Genomic DNA, 21,862 nt, shown 5'->3' with positions numbered 1-21,862 from the left:
ATTTTCCATAAAAATCCGTCTACCAATAAGAACATTACACAGTTAAAAAGACTGAATGAAAAGAACGAAAATTCTCCTCTATTTATAGATTTCTGTACACAATAAAAGTAAAAGTTTCTGCCAACGATAATTGATCCGGGATAATAAGGCGTCACTAACGTCCACGCGAAGTCATCGTCAAGCATCTCGCGAAACTCCCACGTTGCAGCGGAACAAAGGGAGAAGCGTCATTTTTCAACCGTGGTCACGGTGATCATCGCGCGCCGCGGAATTACGTCAGTGAACATCGTCGAATAGGAAATTGATTGAAAGGGTTAGACGAGCATGAATTTTTCTGGCCGGCGCGGCATGGTGCGGCACACGTTTCCCAGGGGCGGACCGACCGGCTGCAAAAAAATAATCGATTCACCGTCGTCGGACGGCATCGATTAGTCGCGCCCCGTTCCCGTGCCCCTTGTTCGACGCCGGGTAATGCTCATCATTGGCCGAAAGCTCGGTTACGTACATCACCGACGATGACCACGGCGGGGTCTGGTCATTAGCGTAACGACTGTTACGTACGCAAACGCGTAGCCTACCTGTCCGCCTCACCTTTCAATCTGTTGCCTGGTCGATACCGAGTGTCTGACGCGAAACCTTCCACGAAGCACAACCCACTTGCGCAGATCCCAAACACACCATCTTATACACCATCTCATCGTTGCAAATGTTAGAACAGCTATATAGTAATCGAATTCCTATAAAGCAGCATAGAGGTAGAGATAGGTGAATGCGAGGTGGCATGGGCTGCCTCGAAGAGCTTAGGCCAAATATGGGCAAATATGTCACAGGCAGATAAGGTCACAGGGGCTCGGGTTACCTCAGAGGTTAGGGGCACGTATGGGCTACCTCAGAGGGTTCAGGGCAAGAGTGAGCTGCCTCAGAGTGTAAATTGGCTACCTAGAAGAGTTTAAAGCAACGATGGGCTTCCTCGGAAAGCTGAAAGCAAAAATGGGCTGCCTCGAAGGGTCTAACGCACAAAAGGGTTTCTTCAGAAGATTCAAAGCAGTCTCTAGTATACTACAGGATAGGTCTATCTATCTTCCGATGGGTACGAATGGGCTATCACAGGCTGCTATCACACCATTTAAATCCTTTTATAATTTTCTATTATAGGTAATTGTCTAAGAAACTTACTATTTTCCCATATAAAATACTATCGAACAATGCAGGTAGCATGCAAACCAACGGGGACTAAAGCTTAAAAAATCTAGAAAGACCGACCACGAACCATGTAACAGTGTACCCAGCTGCAACCCTTTGTTTGACTGGAATCGCGAACGAAAATTGCCTGTGTCCACTGTAAAAGAATCGCAGAGCGGAAATTCAGTAAAAAACCGAGGGCACTGATGGAAGTCCGGTAAAGCAAGTTTTGTGGAATTGAAAATACAGGGGAAAATGGAGGTCGGTGTACGAGCATCAACGTAGCGATAATAAAGATGTACGAGTAGCTGTAAAGAGCGATTCGAAAGGGGGCGGTGAAAGCGCGGAACGCTGTTAAAGCCCATCGCTGTAAATTCCACGGGGAATCGGACGGGTAATCGCGATTTGTTCGGCACCGAAATTATCGACGCGGCGGCGCGTAGGCCGGACCCGCCACTCTACCCGCTTCTACCCGCTCTACCCGGCAGGCCGCAAGCCTCGTATCGATTCGCGACGAGCGAACTCTCTCTCTCTCTCTCGCTCTCTCTCTCTCTCTCTCTCTCTCTCTCTCTCTCTCTCCCTCTCTTTCTCTTTCTCTCGGCAACACAATGTCCCGGTGCTAACGGCCGACGGTCGGTCATTGTTCCGCAATTATTGCCCTATCTAATCGGCGCTACTAGCTAGAAACGGTTGTCGGCCGATTCCCGATATCTAATCGCGAAAAGTACGAGCGACACGCGGCCCAACGTCGGATCAGAGTGCCACGCCGGTCCCCAGGATTTTTCTGCATCGAAACCTGGACATCTCTCTCGGCTTCCAGTGCCGCGGCAGCAGCGGCAGCGGCAGCGACTGACACGTTAATTAGGCTTTAATGGTGTCCTCGCGTTCGCACGCGAACGCAATCTATCGTGACACCGGAGTTGCGCAACCATAGGCAGACGAGAAACCGTTCGAGAGAGTGCTCCACGGGAATGCCGACGAGCCGCGCGAATGTTCACGGTGTGCTCGAGTCCATTCACTGCCAGATGACTCCTCGGAGCGAGCTTGGTTTAGCATAATCGCGCCGGGAACACGGGTTTTTACTTGCCGGTGCTCCACATGTGGGACACGAGTTTTCGAATTTGTATGAGAATGTAATTCCCCGATTTTTGGAGGATAAAATATCGTTTTTGGGTTATTGGCATTGGGAGGGATATTCGTGTACCTTTTATAGCGATCCGTTTTGAGCGAAGCTGACTTAGCATAGTCGCGCGGGAACACGATCTTTTACTTGCCAGTGGTTCAATGCGGATTCTAGAATTTTTTTACTATGTCATTACATAATTTTTCGTGGACAAATATTTTTCCCTTGTTATATGAAGATCGACGAGTACGAGTGTATTTTTTAAATATTGATCTTTTCGCTTGTTGCGTTCAGAGAAAAATCTTAAAGTTACCTAGACAACAGGACGACTCGGATAAATTTACCTCTTGCATTGATCTGCTTCATTCTCTTAAAAATAATAATAGTACTATTATTGTTACTGATGCAGTAACTTGCGGAGCACATTATGAACATTTCGACAACATCGCCAACTTAGTCGAAGCGGTTAAATAATTTCATTCAAGACAACGAATGGGCAAAGAACGAACGGTTTCGTTGCTGCAGGATCAAAGATCTACAAAAATCTGCAAAACAGGGCAAAGCAATTGCAGAATGTACCAGATCCGGGTTAAAAAATTAGAGGAACAGCAAAATAATGTCGGACAGTTCGAGTTCAATTTTCACCGCAGACGCCGAGAAATTGAATTCTCTCTGGCAAGCGTGTCATCCGAGTAAGAAATCGCGAGGTCCGAGCAGCTCTATCAATAATAAGCGTCGTAAATCGTCGCGGGCCCTCTCCTGACCCCACGGCCAGATCTTAGAAAGCAGTTTGACGGCCGGCGTTATCGGTGATCGGCCGACACTTCGCCTCTTTCTCTCCTTTTGTCTCTGTTCCGAGCCACGAACGGAGCTATCGGTCGAATTGTACGCTGCGGCGTATACCGTAAATCATTGCATCTGCCCGATAAGATCCGGGATCACGTTTTCGAATTTCGCGGGGATCGACGCCGGGCCAGCGGTGTCGGGGATCTATATGTAATGTATGTCTCGGAGCCACGCGATCATCCGTAATTGCAGGTCTTCGATTGAGTTCTGGGTAAGTTGACACCGGGTTTAACCGATCGACGGGAAAATTAGTGTCGGCCGGCGGGATCTTCGATCGATATGGATCGCGAGATCGTGGGCAGAGGCGGAGCCAACGGCTGGCAGATTCAGAGAGATCCAGGGAGAGACTTCCTCTTCGTCTTTGAAGGAGAAACTGAGGAGCCAGTCGGCGATCGAGTGGTTCTCTTTGCCGGAGCGAACGATGCGCCCCGAATATTTTAATTACTCGCGCGCCTCACGGTGTCTGGATATGAGCGTAATTAAATTTACACCGCGCCGGGGTGCGCGGACGTTAGCATAAATCCGTTCACTTAGCAATTAAGGCGGTCGGTTTTCTTCGGGACGGCGAAACGAATGTGTGCCGTGAATCATCGTTGCGCAATTAGCGTGTACGCGCCACGAAGAAGGCCGACGGAACATGTGTGCACGGGGGCAGGTCCCACTGCGGAAATACCCTTTGACGACACTCGGAGCTACGGTGCTTCGATCGTTCTGCTCGAAATTCCGGGAAACATCGATCTTATTTTTACATGAATCAAGACTCGGTAGAATTTCTGCGAGTCGTCGGTGCAAATTCTACATCCTCGGCATCGTGTTCAAACCAAGGAAATTCAAACATGGAACATGCGCGCTATTTTCTCATTTTCGACGGGTCCGCCGGCTAAAATAAATAAATAATGCAACATTAAGCCGCGTCGCGGATCAATCTCGTCAAAGGCACGCGTCTCCGCTCAAACGAACCGTAGGAAGCTTTGCTCGACCCTCGAAAAACAGCCCAGAGCAGAGAACCGGTCAAAGCGACAGCAGAAGAAAGAGAGAGAAAGGGAGAAATAAGAGGAGGAGGAGGAGTGGTACAGCTCGAATCGGATTTATCCAAAGAGATTTAATCCCTGAAAAGAGGTTCGCGGTCAGATATCCGAGTTGCTCGAGTGAATAGCCGGGGACACGTGAGCCTGCAGATGCGCACAAAAGACTCCAGATTGGACACGTATCTTTCGCCAGGACCAGTTCCCCGGGTAACGTGTGTGCACCATCGGGGTGTACACTATAGGCTACCCAGAAAACTGACCGTGAGGCTTTTGTCGTTGATCTACACGCGTTGCTTCCTCCTGCGGTCGGCGAGCAACGCGTCTTAACCTAGTTTCGATCGAGGGTTGTCGCGTTGTCATCGACACCGTTTTCGAAACTTTACTCGGCCACTGTTTTGCACAGGCGATCCAGGTGAGCAAGATGCACCAAGTGCCAGGTGGCTGAGAATCCAAGAGATAAAGACGTACTCTTGTGCAGAAACATGTGCAGTCCCTGACCAGAAAGGATTCAAATGAATGCACCGAATGATTTAACAAGAACTGTTCCCACATATCATACAAGTACAAAATGACCGATGAATTTATTTATAATATTTTATGCAAGAATGCATAAGTGAAATACAAAGGAAGTTTTCATAAGAATGTAAGAATATTGTGGCATTATTCTCAGTTCGTTAAAACAATTCATTGTAAATCAATGTTACAAATGTTACATTAAAAAATTGACTGATACAGAAGGGAAGTGGCTAGATGGTCCAACTGGTCCATAATGAACCCAGGAACACGAGAGTAAAGAACCGCCTACACTCGCCGAAATTTCTATAAAGTCATCGTCATTTTCATAGATATTTTTAAAATATTACAATTTCTGTTGCTTTATCGTATCTGGCCTTGTGCTTTGTTGACACTCTGATAGAAGGACCGCGCACTCAAGACCGCATTGTTTACTATTTACGTTTTTTTTAATTATTTCTGCGTGGTGCAGAACACAAGTGCGAAGTTTCTATAAAGTCACTTAGTGTTTCTCTGGATTCTGAGCAGAGAACTACGGGAAATTGCAAACATTCTAAAAGTATTAGTTTTAGAACTCATAGAAATCCTGTTTTTTATAATTTGATTCGCGTGTAGTATAATGCCGAGAGGAAAAGTACTAACAATTGAAGAAAAAGCATCGATCGATGCTTATAAAAATATGGGCTGCTCTAATCGCGCAATTGCTAAGAAAATTAATCGGTCATATACTGTGATTAATAATTATATCAATTTACGCGAAAATGACGGAAAAAATCATTTTAAAGGTGGTAATAAAAAATTGTCAAAGAGACAACATTCATTATTAATGAGGTCTGCGGCTAAGGAAACGAAAAATGCAGCACAATTGCGAGCTGAATTGGAGCTCCCAGTAACAAGAAGACGTGTGCAACAACTTTTAAATTATTCCGGGCAATTTGTGTGGACAAAAATGCAACGTAAACCAGGCCTTAAAGAAACACATAAACAGGCCCGTCTTGATTTCGCACGGGCACACATGTCCTGGACGAAAGAGTGGGAGTCTGTCATTTTTTCAGATGAGAAAAAATTTAATTTGGATGGGCCTGATGGCTGTAAATATTATTGGCATGATCTGAGAAATGAGAAAAGTGTGACAATGAGTCGTAACTTTGGCGGTGGTTCCCTAATGATATGGGCTGCGTTCAAAGCTGACAAAAGGACTCCAGTGTGTTTCATAAAACACAAAATGAATTCTGAAAATTATACGGATTTGTTAGACATGGTTCTAATACCCTTTACAGAAAATATTGAAGATGACAATTTTATTTATCAGCAAGATAATGCTGCAGTGCACGCGTCGAAGCACACAAAGCAGTGGCTTCTTGAAAGAAATATCAATGTTTTGCTATGGCCTGCTTGTTCTCCGGACATAAATCTTATTGAAAATGTTTGGGGTATCATTGCGCGACATGTTTATAAAAACTGCAAACAATACAACTCCATTAGCGAACTAAGGGATACGGTGACTGAAGCATGGGCGTCTGTTAAAACAGAAACGCTACAAAAGTTAGTTTCGTCAATGCCCAATCGCATTTTTAATGTAATTCAAAAAAATGGAGGTTACACTAAATATTAAAATAGATATAATAAAAAAACAATTGTTAATTTCAACTTTATCCGTATAAAACGAAACTGACATTATAGAAATTTCGCAGTCTGTTCTGTGTAAAATTATATTTTTGTTTTCTTTTATCAATAAATGTTATACTTATGTTTTTAAATCGGCGTGTATGCTTTCTTTATGTAATCCCGAAATGCTACCAAATACAAATTTTTCATTGGTAATGGTATAATTATAAGAATTCATTACAAAACACAGTGACTTTATAGAAATTTCGGCGAGTGTATTGTTAGAAGTCATACAAAACCTGAATGCTGAAAGAATCCAACCGAACGTTTTCTTGGAGATAAAGTCTCGATAAAAAATCCGAGGAATCCTTTCGGTTAAAGAACTGATTAAAGTATGCAAAAGATGGCCGATTCGAACGGTGTAGAGTGCTCGGGAGTCCCGCGGTTCCCAGCGGGGAACGCTGCTCCATTCTCGAAAGATCAGGCTCGATAATTTCGCGGTTTGTAACGGCGATCGTGTCTCTGCGATCATTATCGAGGAATAAAGAGGACTCGGAAGGTCCGGGAGATAACGCGCAATCCGTCGGTCGATGGGGTCATCGGATTCTTATCGGGACGCGGCTCTCGCCTCGCGAAATTCTTTCTTTTTCCGTGGCGCGCCGTGATAGTTTCCGTTTATCGAAGACAATCCTTATTATTGGAAGTATCGATACCGACGGTGTCGTTTACCGTAACGTTTCCTACAACTATATACATACATATATGTATAAAGAGAAATACAGAGAGAGAGAGAGAGAGAGATAAAGGGGATCCGATGGGACGAGCAGTCTCCCCGATCGCAGTAACGGCACACAAACGGGACGCTTGTTTCGAAAGTCGATGGACGTTACCCGAAAGAGATAAGGCACGGAGAGATTGCGAATAATACAACGATCTAGGCACAAATGCTCTCATAGATATACAGCGGCGGGCGAAACTATCGAGCGCGGCCGTGTTATCGTTCCGCTGATAGCTGGCACTAGACGCGAGTTACGTAACACTTAGGGTCAACGTATCCACTAGCTTTATGCAATTGCATGTCGGTACGCTATGAATAGCTTTGCCTAGCGACGGAAGTAAGCCGAGTCTACCGTGAACAAATTAAACAAGCCGAGAACCGTTTCGCCATCCCACTTTACTCTCTCTCTTTCTCTCTCTCTCTCTATCCTACACTCTTCCCCTCTTTTTTCACTCCTAATTATTCTCGCGTTTCACCGACACTCTCCTTCTTCCTCTTGGTTCGCCGAAATTGACCAGGTCTGCCCCATTTTTAAAAAGTTCAAAAACTGCGAATTAATTGAAACAACGTCTTCAGAAAATAAATTTCCCTGACAATTCCCATTATTTATCGAGGAGAAAGTAAACTTTTCGACAATGTCGGTCTTCTTCCCGTTCACTTCTTACGTCTTCGCTGGCACGGTTCTTCGTCCGAAGCCTATCTTCGAAGCGTATTTTCGGTTTCCTCCTGGATTTTCGTCTGTGAAGCTTAGAGCCGCCCATTAGACTAGAACAGCCGGTTTATTGGAGGCCGTTAATTAGAGTTCTTTCCGCCAGGCGGTCGACCGACGCGTCAATTTCCGGTCATTGTGCCGGACTCGTTCAAGGCCGCCGCGACTCCTCTTCAACTCTCGAGGGATGCTAGAGGAGCTCGAACGTCACGAATTTTCCATGCAGATTTCCTCTGTAATCCTTTGTACCTTTGACATCGCCGAAACCGGGAGTCAAAGGGCAAGACTGCCGCGACACGCGACGACTTTTGCGCGTCGCGTTTCGCAGACACAGTCGCGACAGAGAGAAAGAAGCGACTTCTTTCGCGACAACGCGACCAAACGCGACGCGGCGGCGGCAGACGAGCCGTGAATCTTCGAGTTTTCCGCGCAGTCAATTATCTATTAAACGGGTTTAAACGGGCAACGAGATTACGAGCTCAGGAGATCTCTGCAAAGCCGGAATCCCCGCGAAAATTGCATCTTCAAAGGCGGAATGAAATTTTCCCCGGGTAATCTCTCGCGGAGCGGGAGAGACGGGCCCGAGGAACATTTGTACGTGCCTTCTAGCGGGAAACTAATTGCTTGCACACAGGCCGACGTGAATTACGAGATGAAATTAATTATCGCGTAACCCTTGATATTCGGAAGCCCGACGAGGAGCCGTCGTCGGCCTAGACGAGATCGTTTCGACGCGGTTACGAGCCGATCGAACGGGAACGACGGCTCGATTTAATTTCCAATCATCTCGACGAATTTCGCGAAAATTTTAACTGGTATTCGCGCATCAGCATACTTCAATCTTTAGAAACTGGAAATTACAAGATCTTCACCTAACAATTTTTCTAATTATATTTTTAAATGTCAGCACGCTAACATCTTTATCGCAACTCATGGAGTAACTAGCATTTTACTACCACAACACAGTTTGAGGATTAAAGTGAACTGTACTGGGTGCACAATTTAAAATTTATTTAAAATTCATTTTTATGGGTTGATAGTTTTATTCAACCTTCGACAGTGAACAATTCGAAGACATTCTGTTGTGAGAAAATAGCAACGGGTTGGATTTATGAGGTTTTCAATTTTTTTTTAATTTTAGTATACTTTGATTGTTAGAGCTATGACCAGAGTAATTCTAAATACCATTTTCTAAAAGAGGTACTGTACTGTTTTATAAAGCTTTTACCAAACTGCAGATTTCTGTACAGTACACGTATCATGATTATTATTTTATTTTTAGAAGATGAAATGTCTGTAGTGTCTACAGAGTGTAGCTCATTACACAGCAATTAAAAGACGTACAGAACCCCGTCCGAAGGGTTGGGTACGATCACGAAATCCTACGTACGACTCCCTGCATTAAAAAGACATTTCCATCACGTTATGCACACCTCCATGTCGTCACATAAAAACAATTCCATTCCCTCGTCCATAGCTGCGAGTCTCAGCGATTTCGAAGTATCCTAAAGGGACGCATTCGATCGGAGGGTAGTCGGCGTGGGTGTGGGAAACATCGAAAGGGGTGCGTGCGCCCGCATCTAATTCAAAAACCTGCTGCTTCGCAATCAATACAATTTCCCCCCGAAAAACCAACAGAGAACCGAAAAAAAAACAACTCTGATAAAACGAACATAAAGACCAAAGTAGTCAAGAAAAGCAGACGATAATTAAAAAATTTCTTCGTAAAAGTTATTCGGAACAAAGTTACATAATCAGGAGGTTTATACAACAGTTTGAAACGGTTATTCTCGGACCCGTTCCGAGCTCCGCCATGTAGCAACAACTCGCTCGCGGAAACGACTGGGATGATGGTGGTCGCGCCGGGTTTTACGGGGCTCGGGACTTTACGAGCTCGTGCAACCCCCGGACTGCAGAGGGCGAGAAAACCGGGAATGCAACGGGCATGCGCAGCCTGAAACCGAAAGTGCACGCCCACCCGGCACCGCCGCCCCTGAACCTAGACCTACACCCCCGCTTTCCAGCGCCCCACGGTCAACCCGGTGCCCCCAACCTTCAAAACCCCGTACGCCGAACGATCCGGCATCTCCACCCCCCGCAGCAGCGAGCTAGAGCCGCTCCGAACTGCGGCCCGGCGACTTTGAATCCATGCTTCTGCCTGCGCATTACTCCCCGCATTTTTTTCCTCGCGATGAATATGCACGGTAACCCCCAAATTTGTCCACAGAACGTTCCCTTTTTTCCCGTGACAATTGCGCACACCCCATTAGAATTTTTTTGGCAAAATTCTCAGCACCGAACCAACCCCTATGCACTTTTTAACCCTTCGAGCATTCTACCTTAAATAATATATTGATATTGCATATTTTTACTATTTTAAATTGTATCTATGACAGCGTAATTTTTGCATTGGGAAGGAACGTTTCATAAAAACCATGGCTTATTTAATTCCCTCCATATCAAATTGCAATGTGTCCCAAAAATAATTTAAAGCTTTCCCACAGCCCGACACACAGAACCCGTGAAGCAAAAAAATAATAAATAGGTCAATTAGACTCACCTGACTCTTCCGTCACGAGGAAGCCCACGTTTCCCCTCCGGTCGCGCTCACAGCCACGAAGAGGAACACAAGCGTTTCCTACAGTAGTCCTCGGAACAGATGTTAGTGGGGTGACTTTAAACTAGTTACCGAAGGAAGAATCGCCGAAGAAATTATTAATCTTCGTTATTCCTCGCCTCGACGGCAAAGGGTGATTCTCTCTTCGACGATACAATGGTGCGCGCGCGCCCGTTACTCCCCTCCTCTTCCGTCCCTCGATTCTTCAATGAAAGAAATTCTTCTTCCGTGCGATTGTCTTCGGTGCCGTTTCACCCTACGGGATTTTTAATCGAGCACCCTAGCACCAGGTTCTCTTAACGCGCGCGAACCGCTGTGATGGTTCTCTTCCGTGTCCCTTCTCACTGTGACATCTGGTCCCCTCCCCCCTCTCGGGAACCCCCCTTTTTCGAGTCGTGTACCAGGGCTAAAGCCTCATTCACGGTCACCGTCCTAGAAACCCGAAACGATCAAAACAACTTTTTCATGCGGGGCCCTCTCGAGGACGCCGCTGGATTATCCTTTTTCGGATGCCTTGTCGTCCTGTTACCGGGGTGGCAATTCTCTTCTGTCCCCCATCCTCTCCCTCTCCCTCTCTCACTCTCTCTCTCTCTCTCTCTCTCGCTCGCTCTCTCCGGTTCTCTCGTCACACTTTTACGTCAGCCAGAACGAAATTCAAACACCGAGTGACCTGGATAAATTCCCTATCGAAGTCGACGGCTTCGGGACGCGGTACAATATTTACACGATTCGATAGAAACAGCCGGGCGGCCATTGTGCCGATGGCGCGACGCCTCGAACTCGGCGACGTCGTGCGAAACGACTCGAGGAGCGTGACTCTCTCCGGTCGTGGGCTTTATTTATTGCCTTTTCCGGGTGTTCTTCACGTGAGAATCGTAAAATGTCGAACAACTCTCTCGTGGCTGCGGGATTTTTAAACAAAGAGAGCAGAGGGTGCGTTTTGACGCGATACCCCAGGCTGCGGTGGTCTTCAACGTACCTCTTCGGTGCCCGAACCCTCTGGAACAACTACTCCAAACAAACCGATACTAAACTTTTTTGCTCCCGATGCTCGGGACTCTTCCCTGAATGGGTTACTTCAAGGTTGGTGCTCGAGGTCACGATTCGGGCCTCAGAGACACATTTTTTCCATTCCCCCATAATTCTCCGCCGAATTTTTATTTTTACCGTACAAAGGTTTAAACATTCGACTGAGGTATCATTTGCGTGTTAAATTGCATTTTACTTCTGAACGCGATTTTCGTCAACCTCGAAAAGCAGCCCCTCGAATTCAGAAGTTTCATAAACAGCGGACGTTATTACACAATCGAAGACTGTCCAGCACAATTTAAACGTCTACTAATCTTATTTGCTTCATTCTGTATATAACAATTTGCCCGAGAAGATATGCACACGTTCGATAATTTTTTTTTATAGTATTTCAGGATTGAATGACGCACAAGAGACAATCTCTATCGAGAGATCCCCTCGTTGCGGCATATTAAGCTGCTCGTTTGTGTTATTATCATGCGATTAGACTCGACAGATGTTTCATCCTTATCCTCATGACGCGTTTCTAATAAACAACAACAGCTAGCCGTATGAAACTTGTATGTATGTACCTCCATTCGCAGATTCATCTGGTTATCTTGAAATTTCTAAAAAAAAAAACAAATGGCGTGGTTAAGTAAACGAAGGCTTAGGAAGCAATAAAACATTGACAAACAGGTGATTACGTTGTTTGGTGTATACTCGTGTTATATAACAATCTGAATCGTGCACATTGCGAAAGAAACTTATCGGACGACCTAACGTGTCGTTCCGATTTGTATATACATACCTCTCTCGAAATTTCTTTGTTTTTGACGTACAGCAGGTCATTGGGAGTGCTGTTCTTCGAGTGGAACGTCATGGCGGAAAGGATGGCAGAGAGTCGATGATGCCGGCGTTATTTTGATCGTCCCGCGTTATTTATGGTTCTTGTCGTTAGAGAATTGGGAGTCTCACGTTTCGTAACAGCTTTACGATCGCCGATAAAATTATGCAACGTAATCTAATACGTATCTCGTTTCGCCGGTGTCCCAGGAGCCGACCTCGGCCGCGTGGTTTTCGCTCGCACGAGCACACGCGAGCCGACAGCCGGCCCCGAAAATCGCCTCTTTGTTGAAACGTCGCGTCGCCCGATACGATAGCGCCCAGTCTTTTTTCGCCCGGTGTCCCGTGGGAATCGCGCCAAAAATTACCCCCGAAAATATCCCTAGATCGATAGCACCGTGCTCGCTCCGCACACCCCCGCGTGCTACATTAATTTTTCATACGAACGCTGGGCACCGTTGTTCCTTCGCGGGCCTGCGTGGGCGTCGATAATAGGCCGCAATATGCGTGCCCGTTACCAACACGTGCATCCCGTGATAAAAATTCGCACACGCTCGCGTTCTCCGTAATCGTCTCTCCCTCTCCCACATTTTTCTCTTTCCCTTCCTCTCTCTCTCTCTCTCTCTCTCTCTCTCTCTCTCTCTCTCTCACTCTTTTTGTCTCGCTTGTTCAACAGTTTTACAACGAACGCGCATTTTTAGGACACACCAGAGCGATAAGGAAATGGACGGAAATTACGGTTACAGAATGGCTCGCCGATTTACAATGGGTCGTGGGAGGATTCGAATGCTCGAGAGTTTTTAACATGATCGCGTGCAGTCCGACCGTACCAGACCACACTGCTTTTACCGGTCGGGCAATTAATTTTTACACCGGATCTACAATAAAATTGGCCAAACTCTGCGAGCCGTAAGAGGGTACAAGAATTGATCGCTAGAATACGGATCTGCATGCAAGATAAAAATTTTCTTCGTCAATTGTAAGAAGCAAGTTTGAGGGAAAGTTCCCGTAAAATTTACGAAGACAAGAAGAAGCAATTTTATTCGCTAATTTCTCCTGGCAAAGGTATACGAGGAACGTTAACATCTCTGTTGAGCGTGCGCTGTAAATCAGTCAAATTTCACGGTCTACTTATTGGGAACGGAGAGGAGCTGCTTTTGGCAAAAATTCGCGTTTCGCAAAAGGACAAGTGACGCGCTCCGTCAGCAACTATGTATGTAATAATACGGCGCCGGAGTTGCCGTGCGTCGCGCAAGATGTATGCAAATTGGCAATCTGCGCGCATTACCCCGTAATTCATCGAAAGCTCGGCATCCCCCGGATCTTTGATCATAATTTACATCGCCGGTTCGACATAATTCTCCCGGGCAGAAGCGTTCGAATACTTTCGCCGCCCACCGTGCATATTTCGCGCGGTTTATTTTCGGCGTTCGCGGCAGCGTGCCTCTCTCTCTCTCTCTCTCTCTCCCTCTCCCACCTTCCTCTTTCTTTTTTCATTTCGTCTCACCGCCAAACGAAATCTCTGCCATTAATGACCTTCGCCGCAGATAAGCCGAGCGGCTCGATAAGGAACAGCGCAACACCGCCAACCCGTTAATATATGTATATCTGTGCTCGTTGTTTGTGCAACTCGCTGGTCGGACTCTCGCGATAAACCGGGACCAACGGTGAGAACACAGCCCGAGAGACACCGATGTAAAGCTTTGTCCACATTTGTTACCACAGCTCGTTCTGCTACCATACGATTTTGCTTACCCCGTGCGTCGAGAAGCAAAATTTTCTAGAATGTTCAGTGATCCGCTATACAGTTTCGTATTTTTATGCCTCGAATGTAAATTAATCTGTGATCTGTGATGTTTCTTTGCTTTTTTGGCTTGCTCACAACCTCAGCGAGAGTGTTTTCAATGTGCCATTTTGTTGCCGGCGGATTATACGCGCAATTAGCACGACGAAGTCGAAAATTGGCATTATACCGGCTGGTAATCGGCCAACATGTTTTCGACGATTATACAACATGATACCAAAGGTATTAAAGATTTTTTCAGAATTTCTTTCACACGAGATGCATAGTGAATTAATCCTTCTACCTCGTCGAAAAAACTCGAGTCGTTTGGTGCAATTTTTAGGGAGTTATTCTGTTTTCAAGAGCAGAATATTAATAATGGACGTTACAGATAGTGGACGCAGTAAACAGATTAAATTAAATTAAAAATTGATCCCGGAGCGAACCTCGTTACCATCTGGATGAGATTACGAGTAACGAAACGCGATAGCCAATGTGGACATAGCTTTAGCGACTCGTCTCAACGTGCTCGCAAACCGGAGGTCCATTTATCAATAAGCGGACCAGCGATATTTTCGGATCGCGGTTTCCAGCGCTGTAAACACGAGATCCAGTTTTCCGCTGCTGGATAATCGTGCTCGCTGCACGATCTTTTTCGACGATTACAAAAAGGCACCACCCACAAATCTCGATAATTTTGTAATGTACTCTCGAGTCGATTATCCTGAATACTCTCGTAAATATTTCACACGGCGATCGTTATCTATTAAAAAGCCAGTGACCTTGTCATTAAAAATTCTACGAGATCTCAGATCTGATATCTTTCCGAAAATATTTACCCTCTCCGCGGTACAATCGGGAACAAATAAATTTCCTGCGATCATCAGCTGGCTCTTGAGCTTTCAAAGACGATGATAAAAAAAAAAGAGAGAAAAAAACAGAAGAAACAGTACGCTCACTAGCGTCATCGTCTCGGTCCAGAATAGCGATCCAACTCTAAATAAATCTCGTCAAGTGGCCGGACGTTTGAGCGGCTCGGCTGAAAAATGGAAATAAAAATAAAAGCCCGCAGGATCTCGGCGACCGCAACCTTGGATAAATTTAAAGATGGCCGACGAGCATGACCGCCCTCGTCTTTCCTTGAACGTTATATCGTTTCTTGCTTTCGAGTTCAACGAACGCTGAAAAATTTCCTCATCATTTCTACAATTGTAAATAAACAAGTACGCTACGCATGAAGCGACATTGAGCGTCTTCAGGGACAAGAATGGTCTGTTGTCATCGGCGTTCGTTGTTAACGCCGTGGACATTGATGGTAGTGGCATGTGGATTTTATCCACGTTACGGGCTCGAGTATTCGTTCTGTGAAGGATAGAAGGTGAGACCGATATAAATAAATAGTTGAAATGAAATTTAAGACGCATCAGGCTCTTAAAGAGCGAGACTCTTAAAGGTTTTGGTTTCGGGTGACCGTATATTTTCTTGGGATGAGCTTGCTGAATGGAACAAATTGTAGAGAGATTAGGGTACCTACATTGTATAAATGGAAACGTTTAGGTCCATGTTTACGACACTGAATAATGTGCTCTGTGTTTGACTGCACCCATTGATATTGTTGCACTCCGTCCCTTGCATTACTCGCAACACGTATCATATAGCGTCAAATGACGTTGAACGAAACCGAAATAAAGTTAAACAGCGTACTCTGTGTTCAGTCGAATTTGAGCCGAATAAATTCTATTAGGCCGAATAAAAGCGAAATGAAATCATGTGTTTGATCGAATTCGCACACGAAATTGTTTCCCTCGAGAGTACATTAACAATCCAACACCTACCATCGGTAAGTCGATAGTAGACTGCAAATTTTACAAACTCTGTGGTAATATCTACAGTTCTAATAAATCTCTCTAATTATCTTGCGCCTGCGAGAGCATCGATGAGAATAAAATGTTTAAGCGAAGCCAATCTTTTGCATTTCTTGCGTTTTCTTGCCATTCGCGGTAGAGGCTAGAGATCGCACGACCGGTTAAGGGTTAAACTCGCGATGTGACTTGCATTCGATCGAATCTGTCCGTGAAATTTGCTTAGAGGCGGTGATTAAAGCGCGCCGGAAAGGAAACACGCTCGTTCCGGCGAGATCAGAGGAACAGCCTGGTATAGTCGTCGCGGTGCAAAAAGAACCGCAACCGTTTCTCTCTAGAATTCCGACGTAATATACCCAAGGGCCAGGGGGGCGTAAATATTTACACCTCGTGAGACACGTAGCCGTTTCATACCGGCGCGGCGGCCCCCTCGAAGCGAAGGTACACACCAGCCAGGAGTCACATTCGGGAAAAAGAGAAGCTTCGCTAGTGAGAGAGAAAGAGAGAGAGAGAGAGAGAGAGAGAGAGAGAGAGAGAGAGAGAGAGAGAACATAGCACGGTGTGTGTCTCTCACCGGTCGCTGGATATTTACTGACCACGTGACACACGGTGTCACTTCAAAGCAGTCTGACGTTCAATTTTTAGGGCGTAGGTGTGTCTCGTGCTTTTAGCACGGGAAAACGAGACAGATAGGCGTCCCGAGACCTTACCAGCTAGTCCCTGCGACCTCGCCGAACCAGGATCGCGTCGCCACGCTTTTAACCCGTTTTTACAGCATTAGAACCTTTGAGGGCCTGGCCAGCTCAATTTCGGAGCCAACTACTAGATTCGAATGGAAAATCTGCTAAAAAGTTCATTAACTGAAAGGCCCCAGCTGTGAAAAATAAATCAAATAATTCCCGTTTCACCTTAATTTCAAAATTTGCTCTGTGAATAGAATATCGGCGAAAAATTGCAGTGCCTGGAAAGATATTCCAGCTGAAATTGAATAGGAATGATTGAATGAGCTCAGCTATAAATAAGCTGATTTAAGCGGCAATGAAAGGAAATTTAGGGGGCTCGCATTAATTCTGCAGATAAATGAACGCATCATCTTGGTCGAAAGGTTGATTAATACGCTTCTGCGTTGCGAATTTTTATCCGGTACAACGACTCGATCAGTCGGTCCTTAAGTGTTTATTTGATTCTATTTTAAAGTTTGAACTCCGTGACACCGCAACAATGCGGCACACAATGTTGCATATACGAACAGTGCGGCACATTTAAATCGAATTAACCTCGGGTATTTGCGAAGGTCGCTCAAGAAAAAAAAAGCGACAACAATTCATATGCATTAGGCTTATGCGTCAACGTGTAATTGATTAAGGGGAATGCTTCGTCTCGTTGCTAATTAGAAATATACATATGTACGTTGAATGGGACACGTACGCCGTGTTTCTTCTCTTGGAACGCTAATAGCCGGGAGCCGATTCGCAGAGAAACTCGCGAAAACTTTCGGGTCGCGTGATGTTGCCACGAGAATTCGCTACACGAGATGTTTTTGTCTAGAGACAGACAAATTCAAAGTTCAAGTTGAATCGAATGCTTTGCGAGGGGGATCGTGCATTGTACGTATAATAATTCACTTTTATATCAAATGCTGACAGCAGTACTGCGAATGATTAATCGGTACTGTGCGCTAAAAATTACAAGACCGCTGATACGTAATTTCGCTACGTTCGTGACAACTCACGAATGAACGCGTAAATTTATTTGCAAAACGTGTTTGCTGTTCCAGTGGTTAGTACATTTAACGAAGCATTATGTAACATCCGCACAGATTCAAAATTTATCATCGTTCCGGAATATGTGCCAATAATCGAGTTGCACGCCTCAAACTTCCGTTTAAAATCTTACTTATCCCGCTGTCCGAAAACCACGAGCTCGTTTCAATGTTTCACTAAAAATTGCTCCTAAAAAACCACCCCCAACGAAAACCGTCGAGAGTATCCCCGGCATCGAAAATCGTGAATCGCTGTTCCATCAAAATAAAAGAGAAAAAAAAGCGAGGAAGAAAAACAGTGAAAAAAAGATCGGCGTATAAAATACGTCGGGAAGCCGGTTCGTCGGTGTAAACGTCCTCTGTTCGTGCACGTACGTGCGCGCACACGCGTCACGGGGATTATTCGCGGAGGCCTCGTCGGTCGGCGTTCGAAAAGTAAAACGCGCGCTCGCGTATGCAGCGCCGGCGTGCCGTTAGAGAGAGGAAGAGATCCGCGTGAGCCCGATAAGGAGGGAAGTACGGAGCGGTGGCGTGCGCCCGTCGGAGGGACGACAACGGCGCGCATCGATTGGCGCGCTAGCCGTGACCCCCACCACGGTGCTTTCGCTTTCACCCAATGGGGCCTCACTTTCGCGCTCGGCCGCGCGCCGAGCCACGGCAACCGGCACGCTGTCGTCGTCGCCGGCGCTCAGTGAGTGGTGCACCCTACGTGCGAGCAAGTGTTTTGTCGTCCGTGGACTCTCTCTCCGTCAGCGTGGCCGCCGCGAGCAAAAACGGGAGAGCAGAGAAGTTACGAGGAGCCTCGGTGTGTTGTTTGTTGCTTTATCCCACCCCCGCGTACACATATATCCACCGATACGTATATCTGTATCACCCCGAAACGAAGAACCGGCGCTGACAGATCTGTCTTCGCTATTTGTCTTCGACTTCGTCTTCGCGTTCGTTGTTTCACGTCTATCGTTCGTACCGGCCGGGCTCTGGAGACGCGCTCTCGTCGCGAGAGGAACTCTGCGTGTTCGAGCGGTGCGCGCGCGCTTAGCGCCCGGTGACCCTGACATTCGGAACCAGCTGCCACGCGACGACGGACCACGATCATCGTCCATCGAACAGAGAGTGTGTTCCCCGTTTACGATCATCCCTGAGCGGCTCTTGTCCTCGTTCGGACGTGTCTCTCTTGCTATAGTGACTGGTACCACCGGTGACCTTGACTTTGGTGCACGCTCTACGCCCATGAGAATAGAGACCCTCCGGGACGGTCGCGCGTGGATCTGCCTCCTGTGTCTGTTTGTTACACGCTCGTCGAGAGATCGTTTGAAATAAAAGCTGTTTTTCTTTTTTGTCGCGGGAGCACCGTCCGATCGAATCGATCGATGAATGGGTGTGCGTGAGCGGCGACCAGCGAGACGCGGGAATTGCGTGAAGATGAAGGAATAGCGGCACTGTCCTGAGGTCGTGTGTCATTATCGAGCTTGTTTCGAGGATCTTTTTATCTGCGACACATCCGGCCGGAGTGTTTTTCTTGTATACGATTTCCGAGTTGGCTGGGACGAGGAACCAAGCGAAGATAGCGGTTACGGCGATCGCAAGCGGTCCAAGGATTTTCGGGACGATGGCACCGCGTCGTCACGCGAACGGCCACGGTGGTGCGTTGCTGGAGAACGGCGGTGCCGGAGGCGGGTTGGACACTATGGAGAACAACAACCTGCTGGCACAGACGCAAGCGACGACCCGCTGTTGCACGCCGACCGGCGAGTGTCTTCGGGGCGACGCGCTGATTCGGTTGATCGCTCTGCACGACACTGTCAAGGTGTCCTGCAATAACGAGAGCTGCCCCGTAGGACAATTCATGCATCGCGAATGCTTCGACGCATGGGAGCAAACGGTGCTCACCTACTTGAAGAGCTGCGGAAGAGCGCGCAGCTGGTCCGAGCGACAACGCCACCAGAACCTCTGGACCAAGAAGGGTTACGATCTGGCGTTCAAGGCCTGCGGATGCCGATGCGGACGCGGCCACCTCAAGAAGGACCTCGACTGGATGCCACCCGGGTCCGGGGGTAACGCTACCGGGAACCGGCCCGACGAGAACGAGGCCAAGAAGAAGAAACGACGCAACCGACAAAACAGCAGACCCACTCTAGCCGTGTCCGCTGGACCCCCAAGCCATGGGAATCACGTAACCGCCAACGGACGCGGCACCACCGAGGTTCAGTTGATCGAAAACGGACGCGGCAGGGCTGGATCCTTGTCCTCCAGCACCGGGTCCAGCTCACCTCCTGCCACGTCCGAACCGAGCGTCAGCCCACTGCATCAACCGCAGGCCATCATGAAGAAGAAGAGCAAGGTCGACTTCTTTAGCGATCGAGCACGGTGAGTTTTTTTTTTTAATATTTATCCACTACCGACCCTTCTGCCCTTGGTTTTGTATATTCTTCTTTGATCTCTGAATGTTTTTGCTGCGGTGTCGATCCTTGTGTCAAGACACAATTGATTTTCGACTACAGTGTTGTAAATTAACAGTGGAATGTAAATTAATTTTCAGTGGTTGAAGAAAGTGGGAATTTATAGCGATTTTGATATTTGTAAGCGAGAACATATTTTGACATAAGGGTTGATTTGATCTTGTTTTTATTTGATGCATTCATTTTTTATGTCAAATTAAATGCCAATTTGAGACGGAAAAGTTGAGTCAAGATTTATTTAATGTAAATAAGAGCTGTTTCAATTGTGGTAACGTTCACAAAGTTGCCAAGGCTTTTTACCATTTGCTTTCAGAAGTTTTTCGTCCAAATAATTGCATAAGTGAAGTTTGAATGGATCCGCACCTGGCTAACATAGTTTACTGTAGGACAGAACGACACTTTCGAATAGCCGGCGAACCCACTGAATTAAAGATAGTATACCGAATGAAGATCCCTTTAGCACACAGTTCAAAGTCACTCTTTTACCTTGATCTCGTTTGCCAGAACGGAGAAAAGTAGCTGCATACATTTACTCTTAAAACTTGTGTCAATAACGCAGCATCGAGTACATTAAAAAATTTAACAATGTTATTCGTGGAATTAAAATAATGGTAAAATTTAAGATAGACAGTTTTCCCGTACTGTCCACACGTCACAAAATAATATTATCGATTTTCTGCCATGCTGGCGTGTTATCGGGTAGCCTGGCAGTAGACGCGTCTGTCCAGTGCAGACCGTTTCTACTTACATTGAACGCGTTTAGACGGGCAGCGATCTTTAACGTCTAAAAGAGGAATCAAATCGAATCTTCGGCGACAATAGCATTTCGTACTTTAACCCTCTATGGGCACACTTATTTTTCGCGCACCCTTCTTAGGTACACTGGGTCAATTTTTTTTACTGTTTTCGCCTTTCAAGAAATCTGAAAAATTTCTAGGATACTTATTCGAGTTTCTCCTTTAATACTGATGTCAATAAAAAATAGAAATTGGGAGTGTCCCCATCTTTTCCTTCGAAAGTATTCGGAAGATGAAATTTTCATCTAGACATAAACGACCCAGTCTGCCCACGAAGGGATACTCGCTAGAAGCACGAACAAAATTTTTACCTATGTATAAAGATTCCGAGCCCTTTCTCGCAGAAAGGCGAAAATTCGGTTTGGGCAACGCCCTCGCAATTACGCACAGTACTTTTCGGCTCGTTGATCTATCAGCTCTAGGAGAGGAGGGGGTGGTATGAGATCGTTACAAACAATAATTGGCCTGGCGGTCACGATACGGATGGCTCGTCTCTCTGTGAGGTCTACGTGTAAGAATACAATTATCGCGATCCCTTATCAAATTGGTCACGTTTCTCTCCCACGCGACGGCGCCGGCGTAGCTCTCTCGGCTCCGTGGCCTCGGTGGTCGCGTTCAATGACGTCGATAAGAGAGGCGCTTCTTTCGAATCGCGGTTACCGCGAAAGATAAAGTTACCAGACCTATTCACCTCGGAGGCGTATATCTCGCGCTAAATTGCGCGCTCGCTCTCGCGTTCCTTTCTCGGGAAGAAAGGGTTCCCTTCGAGGACGTTGGTAGGGCGTCGTTGCGTGAATCTTCTCTCTCTCTCTCTCTCTCTCTCTCTCTCTCTCTCTCTCTCTGTCGTTCTATGGTTCCAAAAGCCGCAGCGCGCGATAACGCCGGATGCAGCCAACGGATTCGTTTCTGTTTCCCTCGCGAACGGTCCCCGTGTCTCTTTT

General features: G+C 46.5%; 1 protein-coding gene and 1 long non-coding RNA gene across 3 annotated transcripts in view; one reads left to right on the top strand and one right to left on the bottom strand.

Annotated features, from left to right (window-relative positions):
* LOC143357943 (uncharacterized) overlaps positions 1-21,862 on the bottom strand; it is a 188,697-nt gene that overhangs the window by 77,954 nt on the left and 88,881 nt on the right. The gene's annotated exons all lie outside the window — the stretch shown is intronic.
* Positions 18,359-21,862, top strand: part of LOC143357941 (headcase protein-like) — a 237,343-nt gene continuing 233,839 nt past the window's right edge. For both annotated transcript variants that reach the window (XR_013082905.1, XM_076794670.1), the window contains exon 1: positions 18,359-20,032. Coding sequence is in view for 1 of the 2 variants with exons in the window: in XM_076794670.1 (XP_076650785.1) it covers positions 19,275-20,032 (758 nt within the window). In the remaining variant the exon portion in view is untranslated. The remainder of the gene's footprint in view (positions 20,033-21,862) is intronic.

The sequence above is a fragment of the Halictus rubicundus genome, chromosome 10 (assembly GCF_050948215.1).
Source record: "Halictus rubicundus isolate RS-2024b chromosome 10, iyHalRubi1_principal, whole genome shotgun sequence".
Classification (NCBI taxonomy): Eukaryota; Metazoa; Arthropoda; class Insecta; order Hymenoptera; family Halictidae; genus Halictus; species Halictus rubicundus.
This window is presented reverse-complemented; position numbering and strand designations above follow the sequence as displayed.